Consider the following 13,006-nt stretch of genomic DNA (forward strand, 5'->3'; position numbering starts at 1 on the left):
CACTGTCTGGCCAGAGATCTGCAGACTGTGTTTTATCAAAATTGAGTTTTAGCACCCAGTGATGAACAGATGAACAATGGCAGGGCCAGCCTTGCCAGCCTGCTGCTCTCAATTCACAGCCAATGGCTCTCTGGAGTCACTCAAAGCTTTTGGGTCAGTGCAGATGGCATTTCACTTCAATACAGCCTTCGAGCACCATCAGCTTTTGGCATCTGTTTAGACACTAGCTCCCCTCTCCTGCTCCCCTCCAACATACTTTGGCTTTTTTTTTTTTACCAAAATGCCCACCTTGGAAGTTAGTGCTGCTCTTTTTCCCCCTCTATTTTCACACCAGACAGAAGATCCAACCTTCAGTCACAGGCCAAGAGCTGGGCTGGGGCAGCTCCTCAAGCCAGGCACAGAACCACCAGCACTGACAATCTAGAACCTCCGCACTCCCCACCCAGTAAAACACAAGCATATCAACACACAGACAAACTTTAACACCGCTTTCCAAATGCCATTGTCAAGATAAAAACGTCAGGGATCGAGCTGGACTGCCCAGCCACCAAGGTGAGCAAAGAGGCAGCATCACCTGGTTAGCAGAGAGGCAGATTCAGCTCCAAAACTCCTGGCTTTACTCATTTCCATCAATGCAAAACAAGATTAGTGTTAAAACAAAGAAGTGCCCACGTCACAGCACAAAGCAGAGCTCACCCCAGCTAATTACAAAACAGGCATTATTAAAAAGCACTAGGTCTTGCATTACCCATTATTCCTCACTAGGCTAGACAGTCCTCACCTAGAGCTGTGTGGAGCCAGCACTAACTCAGGCCAAGCCTGGCCCAGACCACGCCAGTCTTCCTGATCCATAATGGATGCTCCCTACAAAAACTGTTAAAAGCTCATTTACAAAAGTAGGCACAGATGTTTTATAGTTGCTACTGAAACACCCCACCCAGCACTTTGTGTTACAGAATTACAGAGTATGAGGTAAAGAGTTGGCAGTGCTGTATGAAACCCCTGACTACACCACGTGCTTTTATACTAGAAAGAGAACACAGAAAAGAGGGTACAGCCCAACTTACAGCTCTCATCATGAGCTCAGTGTTTGGTGTACATGACCAACTGCACTGTGAGGAGGTGTTGCTGCATATCCTGTTTGTCTCTCAAGCTGGCACACATCAAATCATCCATCAATGCAGCAGGTACTCCTGGAAATTGGATAACAGAAGCCAAGCTAAAACTCACTGCTTGAAAATCAGAGGGGCCTTTTAGAGAAATCCTCTAGGTCCATGCACAAAAGGATTCTTCCCCCAGCAATAAAGTACACATATAGAAAAGACTCCAAAACATAAGTTAATATAAGTTAAAACACAGTTAATACAAAGACAGCCATCTAAAGGCAGCAGAGGACCTGTTTTCTAAAATGCTGTTCTGTGGAAGGCAGCTGTCTGTCACTAAAGAGAGCTGCTGGTTTCTTCAGTGGTACCACATCTGTTCTTCTAACTGCTTTAATTCTACATTTCTCTGCAGATCACAGGAACCAGGATGGGAATTCCCAGAGGGAATGAGGCCACGGGGACGGGGGGCAACACATGGACAGAATGGGACACACTCCAAATGCACCACTTTTCAAACCAAATGCCACTTCAGCTGTCTTAGGGGAATTATATATTTGTGTCCAGTGCCATGTATAAATGAGCTCTTCCTACTCCATTTCCCTATGGTTTATTTGCCATTACTTTCTCCACTCCGGCAGCCTGGCTGCAGCTCAGCTTTACCTGCCTCAGGAGGCCTGGGAATGGTCATCTTCAGGAGCTTCAATCTTGTAACATGCCTAGTTCTAGGTTCTACACAGCAGCAATTAAAAAAAAATTAAATATATTATCAAGTTAATAAGTCAAATGATCTAGGCTGCCATATTAAATAAGATCCATTCTCTGCATGAAACTGAAAGCATCTTTGAGTTGTAAAACTGAGTGGCCAGTAATTTCAATTCCATAACCACCATTAGGTAATTTTCAACATTAAGAACTATTTCCTTCCTTCAAAGTGACAAGTGCCTATTGAATATGTCACTTGCAGAAAACCACTCATCCTTTTGAGCTCCACCGAGTCACCTTGCAATGCATCTCAGGAGTGCTCAGAGCCTGCAGTGCTGACACACTCTATCAGCTCAACACTTGCTTTGAGGACAACAAACACAAAGTACTGTTGGAAAAATGACTCCCATTTAGTTTTTCTACTTCAGCTCCAGGTTTATGTAAGTCTCTGCCCCAAGCACAGGCTGCAAGGGTTTCCTCTCTTTGTCCTCAGGAGAGACAACCCCTCTGCAATATTCTGTCACTGACCCCGGGTGTCAGGAGGGACTGCAAAAAGCTGCTTTTTTCTTTAAAAAACAAAAAGTACTTGTTCAAGGTCTCCATCTGATCATCATCCTGCCTGTGACCCATTTCCTGACCAGCCAAATGAACAATAAGCCTATAAAGCTAACAAAAAAAGATGCTCTCTCCAGCTGTGTTTACCTGCAAAGTCCTCCAGGATGTCACTTAAAATAAAGTTTTCTATTTGTTTCTGGTGAAAGGACTAAGCAACCCACCAGGCCTGTCCCTAGAAGTGTGAACAACCTCATCTACCCAAGCTCTGCTTTAGTAATTCACTGATTTACCACAACGTGATTTTCTGGCTTTATTATGCTACAACTTTCCTTGGAAAAAAAACCCAAGCCCCCTCAGCTGTGGCATGAAGAGTATTTTGCAGAGAAAGCTGACAGTTAAAAAAGACCCCCAAGCCCTTTTTACTCACAAGCCAGCTCCTCTGCAAACTTGGAAGTGCTTGACTTTTGCAAGGAGAGTTTCCTGACCTGGGGTTCCTGGTGTGATCCATCACTATCCAAACAGAACTCTGAGCCCACAGAGGCAAAATATGGATTTTCACCTGCAGCCCCACACTCAGGCCCATTTCATCAATTAAAACAAAAGGCAATAATGGGCCCAAGGTGGGCAAATTGGTTCCCTATAACTGACTTAGTGTGCAAAACTGCCATATCATACAAAAAAAAAAAAAAGCAGCTTGAGAGCTCAGAGTGAGATCTCTCATGCTGTTTCTTTTCCAGGTGCAGAAAAAAATCTTTTCCAGATTTTAAGTTATTTAAAATATAAGTTGCATCATTAGCTCTGTTGAGGGTAAATCCATAAGGTGACTAAGGATACAAAACCATGGATGAGTGTCAAGAGAAAAACAGAACAGAAATTCCATGCTATGCCTCCCAGGTAAAACTACAGTAGATTCAGACACCAAACTGAGGTAATTCTTGAGAAAAAATACAGTTGTTAGGGAATGTTTAACTAATTTGAGAAAACAGGCATAATATTAACTCATCTGGAAAATTCAGTGAAGGAATAAAGCTCACAGCAAATTAAGAACTAAAGTCAAGTCAACCTAGAAGTCAGGTGAGCCCACAACTGCCTCCTCTTTCCCAGTGTCTTGTGTGAAGTGAAAACCACCACCAAGAACTCAGAAAACCTCTGAAAGCTTTGAAAGCAGCCTTAGTCTTCAGCCAAACAAATGGGCTCAGAGAAACCAACCTTATGTGATGAGTAAACTTGTTTGCATCACGCTGTGGTGAAACATTTTCCTTTTCAAATGTAATAATCTGAAGATTTTTTTTCCCCATCTGAATATTAGTTACATAACATTCTTCCCCTTCAAGACTAAAAATTAATAAATATTTAAAAGACAGAGTTGGTCCTGGCAAAATAAGACTTGTTGCAAGGAAGCTAATTCCTGTTTAAGTTTGCTGCAATTTAAGTTAGGTTTTCCCACCTGCAACTTCTCAGTTGCTTCTTATGTCGATTCTGTGCCTGTTACAGGCACTGAAACAGCCACAGCTTTTCCACTCTGGAGCCTGCACAAGGAAAGCCAGGAGGCTGCTACATCAGGAAACGACACAAAAATACTGATATGAACATCTGCAAGCTTCAGAGGGGAAGAAAGATTCCAGATTTTATCCAAATTAACATGAAAGGACAATGGAACAGGACTTTTCTTTGACCACATTTCCCATGGGATTACCAGCTGAAGTAAAACTTTGCTTGTTTTGACATGCCATTACAGGCTCAAAGGGGATAAGAACTCCAGGGACTTTTTATGCTGACTTTTTATGGGTACAAACAGCCCTTCAGGTTTATCCTTGGATAAAAACTATGACAAAAATTGCACAGTAAACTATGTTTGAGTTACCTAAAGGATAGCACTACAATATCTTTCTTTGTCCATGTACCCCACTGCAATAGAAAAGACTCAATGTCTGTACACAAAAAAGGCACCTGGCAGAGACTGAGAGCACAAGGAAATTTGGAGTTCACACCCAAATTGTTCACAGCCTCTTGCCATTTTACACCCAAACCACTGCCCAAAGGGGTGACTCCAAACCCAGCAGTGCTCTGAGTTCCATGTGCATCACTACATGCTGAAGATCCCATTAAGACACAGATTAAAGGCTAATTTTACAGCAAGGTCCTGCTGTCCTAATCCATCAGTGCAGCTGGAAAGCTGGGATCTCCAGGGTGTTCAGTCTTCCTACAAGGTCAGCTGTTGGGAACTAATCAAGCAGCTGCTGTGCTACCAAAACCTTTGCTTAAAGAGTTTAATCAGCTTCCAAACTTTTGAGTTCAGATGAAGCCCTGTCACATGAGATACTGAACCTTCACAAATGCTGCCCCCACTGTGGGTGTGAGGACAGTGCTAGCTGGCCATGGAACACATCTCCCTCGAGCAACCACTGTGCAGATACGTGCCTGGGTGCTCCAGCACAGGCTGCTGCACCAAGGAAATCAGTTTTCCATGATGTGACACCCTCCAAGCATAGTGCAAAATAAACCCTTCTCCGAATCAGCGAGGCCTCAAGTCCCCATCCCATTTACTCCAACATGAGTTTCCCTACACAGTTTTAGACTTCTCCCTCAGGAGACTCATGCAAAACCTTCAGACAAGAGCTGTGCATCCACCTTGGGAGGTGGATTCTAGACCCCTGGCAAAGCTGAACACACACACAAGACCTGGTTATACTCCTAAGGGTTAAGAATGGAACCTCCATTAACATTCTCCAATACAGCTGCCAATCTCATCATGTTTAGATTAGTTTGATCGATTCAGCACCTCCAAACTACAAAAAAAAAAAGGCAGTTTGTACAATTAGTGTCGGAAAAATGAGCGTGTTCATCGGAAACGTGTCTTCCATCCATGGTTTGTCAGAGATTTCTGTTCTCCAAGAAGGCAGACGGTGGTTGTGTCATTCAGCGTTCCAAACTCAGTACAGAACCTACCAGGGCCAGGTTTCAGTAGTGTTTTAGTCCAAGTGATTCAGTAGCTAACATCAACACGACTCCTCCGGCCTAGAGCTCCTCTGTTTGGACTGGCTAGTGTACAGCATTCCTGAGCCAAGGAATTCGCACAGGCCCCGCGCCGCACGCAAGGCCCGTAAAGAAAGGATCAAAAACTTCGATGGAACCCTCCAGCGAAATTCCAACAGAGCAGGGGCTGCTCTCCTTCACTGCAGCATGATGTCCTTGAGGTTCTCCTGCAGGATGGTGTCCTTGACGGCGTGGAACACGAAGCGGATGTTCTCCGTGTCGATGGCCGTGGTGAAGTGGTGGAACAGGGGCTTGCTGCGGTTCCGCCTCTTCCTGTCGAAGCACTGCACCAGGTAACGCTGCACGTCCTCCAGGCGGTGAGGGTCGCCCTTGAAGTCCGAGAAATACTTCTTAATGCTGACAGTCTTGACCTTCTCCACGAGAAGGTCCATCTTGTTGAGGAATAGGATAATGGAAACGTTAAAGAAAAGCTTGTTGTTGACTATTGTCTCAAAGATATTCATGGACTCCACGAGTCTGTTTGTGCGCCTGTCTTCCATGAGGACCTGGTCGTATTCGCTGGAGGAGACCATGAACAAAATTGAAGTTATTCCATCAAAGCACTGGAACCATTTTTGACGCTGAGATCTCTGTCCCCCTACATCCACCATCTTGAAAGGAATTTTTTTAATGATGAAATCATGCTCTACTATCCCCTTGGTGGCTTTTCTGGCCAGCAAAATATCTTGTTTGCTGGGGAAATAGTTCTGCAAAGAAAGGAGAGACGTATCAAAAAAAGTCCTTCAAAAATTCTGGCTAATGCCTGAATACTGAAGGAATGGGTAAAATCACCAAGAGCTGCTTTTAAATTTAAAAATTATCAGATGAAGAATGAATACTCAACTTTAAAACACTGCTCTGTTGACCATTTAGCTCAACACTTTGGTAAACAGCTACAGAGGATCCTGAGACATATGAGAACAAAAATAAAGGACTAATTCACTACCTCACACTTTCATCCATCAAGCCTCTTGGTTTAAGATTCAAGTGTATTTTTTCATCATGAAATTCTTATCTAGAGTGTTACTGCCACTTAGTTAGCATTCAATAAAGCAGATCAAATCATCACAAAAAGGTGGTTTTTTTTAAATCTAGCTTTTCCACAGTTCATTACTCTTACAAGGACCATCTTGAAAGCTTTAGTGGAAACTTTTCTTCCAGGTCCATACTCTATGGCCAGCAAGTACAGCAACAGATTCTACCACAGGCTGTGCCCCGATCTACTGCTGCAGAGAAATTTGTTCTTCAGAACCTTATCATTGCTACTGTTTAGGAAAATCATCTCTCTTCTTTCTCCTCCAAGTGTCCAGACAGATGTTTTCATTACAGAGTTTGAATCCTACAAGTGCTAGGAATGGTTTTTATTTCGCTAAGGTTTCATTCTGCTACCTTAAGTAGCAGCAGCCCTCAGAACATCAGGAAAAGCGAATGAGATCCAGAGACTGCACAGAAGGGCTGATAAAATATGTGCACAAATACAACTTCCATTTGTTGGCTGTCAAAAAAGATTAAACAAATGCTAAGCTCCAGTTTCAGAAAGCTGCAGTTTACTGTTCCTACAGAAAGAACACTGAATTTAATGCGTAATTATTTCATAAACAAATGAAAAACCCCAAGCAAACCCCATTAATCACAGCACACTCAGGCTCTCCTTGTCCCTTGGAGCTCTGTGCTTCAGAAGGAGAAGGTTTCTTACCAGCTGACCGATCCGATCCAGGTTATCCAGGAAGTATTTCACTGATTCACCCTGTGGAAAAGCAAAGATATGGCAACTGAGCTTGTGTCTAGGGCAGCAAATCCAACAGAACCAAGGCCTTCTTCCCAACATGAACTGAGGTCTAACAAAGCAATATCACCAGGTCTGGAAAAATCAAAGTTGTGAAGAGATTTACACAAATGTTCAGATCTATCCAGTAAATCTCTACAATAAAAGAGTAGTGTTATCAAAGTCAGTTCTTTGACTTAAAAGAATTTGGTTTTTTTCCCCCTTGTAAGATAAGTGCAGTTAACTGACACTGAGTGGGAGTAAAAAATGAAACACATTTACAAGAAACCAGTGTAGTTTGTTTAAAATTCATAACAGTGAACAAAAGCATATCCTAGAAAAGTGGAAGATTTAAGTCCCCCGCAATTAATGGTGACTTAAGCTAGACTTGCTTGTCACAAACAAAGGAAAAAAGGAGCACTTCAAGGACTTGCTCTTATACAGACAGCTCCCCTTCTGGGCTCAAGACTTTTAATAATAGACTTGCTCATCTTGTAAAAAGTCTTTTAGCAATTTTATCAAGAAGAAAATAGGAACGTGTACAGGGAGAAGTCATTCTTGTGTGAAAATTTACTCTTGTGTAAGAGGACTTGGTGTTTTATCAAACAAGCTTGCCTGGGTGTCCCACCCAAACCAAGGGCCTCTCTGCATTAAGTGGGGACCAGAAGCCCTGCACAGACTTTTAAAGAAATAACAATATTGTTTCCATACATATGCAGACTACTCTGGAGTAAAACCCTCCAGCAAATGCTTCCTTTCACGAAGAAGTAATTCACTAAATCTTCTTTATTGTTCAGGATATGTCTTGGAGTTGTAGCCATGCCATGAGAATGATAAAGTGGAAAATCCTGCTGCCTTTTAGTGATTTTAGGCAGGAAAACCCATTCTTTATCATGAAGCAGGGCTGTCAGTCATGACCAAATGACAGTAAGTGCCCTCATCAAGTCACTAGCTCAGAATGGAACTTCCTCCAAGTACTCCAGCTGCAATAAAAGCTCCTAAACCATACATCCTCCTCTACACCATAGCCCTGAGACAGAAGAGAATTCCTGCCCCCAGTACAACTCTGAACAGATGAACACAACAGCTCATTGTGAGGAATCAGACTGGAGATCAGAGGATTCAGTGTTGGACAAGTACACACTCCCAGCATAAGGCACACACAAAAGGAGCTGCAGCTTATTATTTTCTAACATTTAAAACTGGAAGTGTCTTTTCATAAAGGAGAGAGAACACATGGATTTGCAAAAGACTACCAAGTATCAACAAAAGATTTACAATGGATTGCTGGCAGAATAAAAACCACTTCTTTTTTTGGGGGTGGGGTGGGGGAGAGGGGAAGTTTCCAAAGAACAATTGCTCTAAGAGCTTCCTTACAATCATGAATTTTCATAAGGTGAAAGTAATTTCCTGTATTTTTTGGCACTCTGTGGATCAGAAGAGATATCACAGACTGCATGAATAAGAGAAAAGGGCTTCCTGTACAGCATTAGTCATATTCAGGAGATGGGAGAGCCCAGAAAGAAAAGATCACTGAAGCTACAAAAAAACCCCTTCTCTATCTGTGGTGCTCCATCCCAAACAGCTCCTTCAGACGTGCAAAAATACTGCAAAGGGGCCATTTCTGATGGACATTCTTCCAATTTTCCACCCAGCTGCTTCAGAGTCCCTGCCTGTCTGTCTGTCTGTCCCCCCTCCCAGGCTGGAGCAGGAACAGCCATGTGCCTGTGAAATGCAGGGACACACAGGCAGGATCTGCCTCCCCTAATTCCCACCCCAGCATCCATCATTCTGACATTCTGCACATTGATAGGGAGCTAAGAAAATCAACTGATTAATGGAAAAAATACACGTTCATTTCTGCAGTGATTTAAGGAAAGCAGATTCTTCTCTAGATTCTTACCCAGCTCTTATTAACGTTGCAATTAAGCCACGTAATTTGTTCAGGGAAATTTTAATCAGCAATGGCAAAGCACTGGGAGAGCTGGGTAAGTCAGGTGGCTGGAACAGGGGTGAGCACCATATGCATGGTCTGACAGATCTGAAGGAATCTCAATATTCTCCTCTAACACAGAATCCAAAGGCATCCAGTACTTAAGTCAAAATATCTGTTTCCAGCCAAAACAACAAATCCTCAACAAACTCCAGAGAGTTTGAAGTTTAAAAACCCTCAAAACATGAAAGCACACAAACATGAAGGGAGGAAAAACACCCACCAAAAACGTGCCAGAGTAATAAGCCCAAAGCCAGTGCGCACACTCAAAACCTCCTGCCTTAATGATTCCCTGATTAATGATTCTTTATTAAGTCCTAGGGAAATGTGAACTCAGTTCCTGCTCCAAGGGCTTCTGGAATAACCTTGTCCTACATCTTAGTCAGATTTACAGCAAACTGGGATCTTCTGGGAAGCACATTCAGCTCCTCCAGGCAGCAGCACTCACAGGCACTGGGCATTAACTGATGTGATGAGTAACATGTAATGTATTAAATGAGGAAAATATGGAAACTCCAGGTTTCACAACTGTTTGCTGTTAGTGTTTCTAATTAGAACAATTATGCTAACTGAACATTCCTTTCTGTATTCATTTTTCCTAGTCATTCAGACAGCAATATTAATTACATCTAGAAGTCAAATTCACTGAGTTTTATATCAAGCTGCACTTCACTGGATTTTTGAATTCCACTAATAAATTATCATTTATGCAAAGCTGTCTCATGCTTTGGGTATTACACACACATACAAACAAATGCTTATGTATATAAATGTATGTACATAAACATACACGCACAGTTTCTAAATCAAAGTAGATTTTCCATTCAAAGCAAGTAATTATCAAAATAAATATCAGCTGCCTCTTTTGTGTTGAATTATTTTTTCTCTTCATGACACTGGCCATAAAGAAGCTGGTTTGGCTTTTTCAGTGCAAATATTTAGTGTTTCCCCAATATTCATCCAGCCATTCAGCTCCATTCAAAGCTGGCTTAGCAGTTCAAGTGCTCTCCTCCTCCAGATCTCAGCCAGTTATTTCAGGTCCATGACCATGACTTCCTATAAAAGTGTCAGCAAATATTTGCAATTGATTCATCAGATACTAAAAATAACTTTATGCAGATTGATGACTTCAATTTCAATATTTTAATGGTTCTGTTGGGGAAAAAGAAAGCTTATTTTAACATCACAATCTATTTCAAGCTATGCTTGCAAAGTAGAAATGAAAGCTGAAGTTATTTATAATATATGTATATTTATACCCTCTATGTGTATTTATACAAAGTGTAACTACCTAAATATAATCACATCTTGGTGTGTTCACTTAGAAAACAAACAAAAAAGATCCAGATCAGATCTTTTACAGGCTGATGTTGCAAGAAAAACTGTGGCAGCTCCAGAAACTTCCTCAGATCAATGGTGCTCATAGAAAGTTGTTGAGCTTCTGCCTTTCAGATTCAAAAAGACTCACATCTTGCAATGTCCTAACAGTACACTATTTCCTTTAAAAATATTCTAACATTATTCATGAATAATGCTTTTAAAATATGAAAGACTATTTAACTTCAACCAGCACGATACCGAGATAGGAAGCCCTGTTCTGTCACAGTCCCAGCAGTCTGTCAGTGAAGCATTCACACACTGACATTTCTTATTTATTTTATTTTTAACTAGTCCTCGATTAGTACATTTCACACTGGAAAGTTACAAGCCAGTTGGCTATTTTTATGGATTTTCATCCTCCTGATAATAAATCAAGAGGTTTCAGTGGTGTCTCCTGCACCCACAGCCCGTGTTTTACGGGACAGCTGTGGGGGAGGGAGCACTGACCTCTGAGTTATGAATTTTATGTAGCTCAGATGATCCTTTTTTAGTGCCTCAGAGTACAGCAGTGACCATTGGTGCTCCTCTCCTTGCTGCCCACACAGGAGTGACCACAAAGCTGGGGTGACTCATTCTGCCACTCTGAGCTCCCCTCCCTCTGCAGTCCAGACCCTCTGAGTAACACTTCTGCCACTGGGACCAAGAGAAGGACTGGGAGATGCTGTTCCCATTGTTCAGGAGGATGAGTCACTGGACATCTGGGAACTGGGGGAATCAAGAAACACAAACAGAAGGCCTCAAATGAGCCCACAATGCAGTATCGCTATTGGATTATTTTTTTTTTAAAAATTGTTATTCTTTTAAACTGGCCTATCTGCAGTATAAAGTTTGGTGAAGCCAGAGAAAATAGTGCAATTTGTTTAAAAAGTGACTGGTGGAAGAGAAAGGGAGGAAAGTTGAAATGTAAACATATACTCCTGCTTCCTGAAATAGCCCTCTAAAACTCTTTTTATATGCTAGATTATTTTGACCACAGCATTCTCAAGGGGCGAAAGCCATGAAAAAAAAGAATCTTTAATCTACATACTTTGTGCAATGTGAATGCCATCTTAACATGAGCTCCAAATAAGTCACCATGAAAATAGTGATTGAATTCAACATCCCTGTCCCTTCAGGCTACGTTCAGAGCACATAGGAAATCTCCACACAGAAATATTATAACTAATCTGGCATCACTTCCTTTGCCATTGATAGCCTCATTTTGGGCAGAGTTCCCAAGCAGTGTTTACTGCATGAAAATAATGCACAGAAAGCTTTAAAAGACCCCCAGAAACTCAGCAGACATGTTCTGGAAGGCCAGAATTTATCAACCTGCCACTGTAACCCTCAGTTATTCAGAGTGAGCCTTGGTCAGATCATAAAGGACAGTGACACATCCCATTGTCCAGCTCCCTAAAATACTGGCTCATTTCAAACTTTTCCTGCTGAAAAGCAGTTCCTCTATATTCTGCTCTGAACTAGAAGACTTGAAAGGGGACCCTCTGTTCCAAATTGGCTTTTTTGCTTTCCTTGTCCCAAGGCCTTTTTGACATAATATTAATTTAGCCCTTCCTGATCATTCTGTCTCTGGCTGCTAAATTTAGAGTGCACAATTTAAGGTAGACCTGTCAGTCTTAGCTTGTTTCAGATGATGGATTAAACCACAGAGGAAGGAAATGTTGTACTTCAAGGAAGCATCTAACACAGATCAAACAGAAACACAAAATACAGATCTAACAGAATTCCCACACTACAGAGAAACAGACACTGCAAATAACTGCCACAAACTGCAGCAGAGTCTGCAAGGTGAGAGGACACTGATCCAGATAAAACACTGATCCAGATAAAACACTGATCCAGATAAAACACCAGTGTTGGGCACCCACCCTCTGCTCAGGAGCTGGGAAACATTCAGCAGCAGGGCTGAGAAACACAGAGGGAATCCAGGAGACCCTAGGAAGATGTTTGGGAATCTCCCAGCTCTGAGACCTTGGATCCATAAATGGGATGGACTGAAAGCATTGACAGAATTTCATCCAAAGCTGGCCTTTATTTAAGGAACTACTCCATGATGGCTGCTTGAGACATCTACGGACAAAAAGCAAACTTGTAAGCAAAATCTTTGTTTGCAAACACTGAGATCTCCCCTTTTCCAGGTTTCCTGGGATGTCAATCACCTCTTGACTGTAAGGGGTCTGAATGTCACCACTTCAGATGTTTTAGAAAAGCAAGAGGCCCGAGGGAGAAGCAAGGTTACAAAATAACCAGGAGCCCAGTACTTTAAAATGTTCAGGAGTTAGATCAGCCAAGTTTTTGGGTACTGAAATTAGAACCAAAACCTCACCATCTAAAAGTGATAGAGAAAATGATTTCCTCAGTGAGAGGCACTGGACACAAGCAGCAGGATGACACCCTGCCACCACAACACACAAATCCTTTGGAAGTGAAGGGGCTCAGGCTCTGCACCCTGCTTCTGCCCAAGGGCTAAAACTC

At 42.1% G+C, this 13,006-nt stretch overlaps 1 protein-coding gene across 1 annotated transcript in view; it reads right to left on the bottom strand.

The window, feature by feature from the left end:
* Nucleotides 1–3,029: 3,029 nt before the first annotated feature.
* The window catches only part of GNA12 (G protein subunit alpha 12), a 36,330-nt gene continuing 26,353 nt past the window's right edge, over nt 3,030–13,006 (bottom strand). Inside the window, exons 3-4 of the mRNA XM_066560569.1 lie at nt 7,093–7,143; nt 3,030–6,103 (exon numbers count right to left, since the gene is read on the bottom strand). Of these exons, the coding sequence (XP_066416666.1) occupies nt 5,534–6,103; nt 7,093–7,143 (621 nt within the window). The 3' untranslated portion in view covers nt 3,030–5,533. The remainder of the gene's footprint in view (nt 6,104–7,092; nt 7,144–13,006) is intronic.

Source organism: Molothrus aeneus, chromosome 16 (assembly GCF_037042795.1).
Source record: "Molothrus aeneus isolate 106 chromosome 16, BPBGC_Maene_1.0, whole genome shotgun sequence".
Classification (NCBI taxonomy): Eukaryota; Metazoa; Chordata; class Aves; order Passeriformes; family Icteridae; genus Molothrus; species Molothrus aeneus.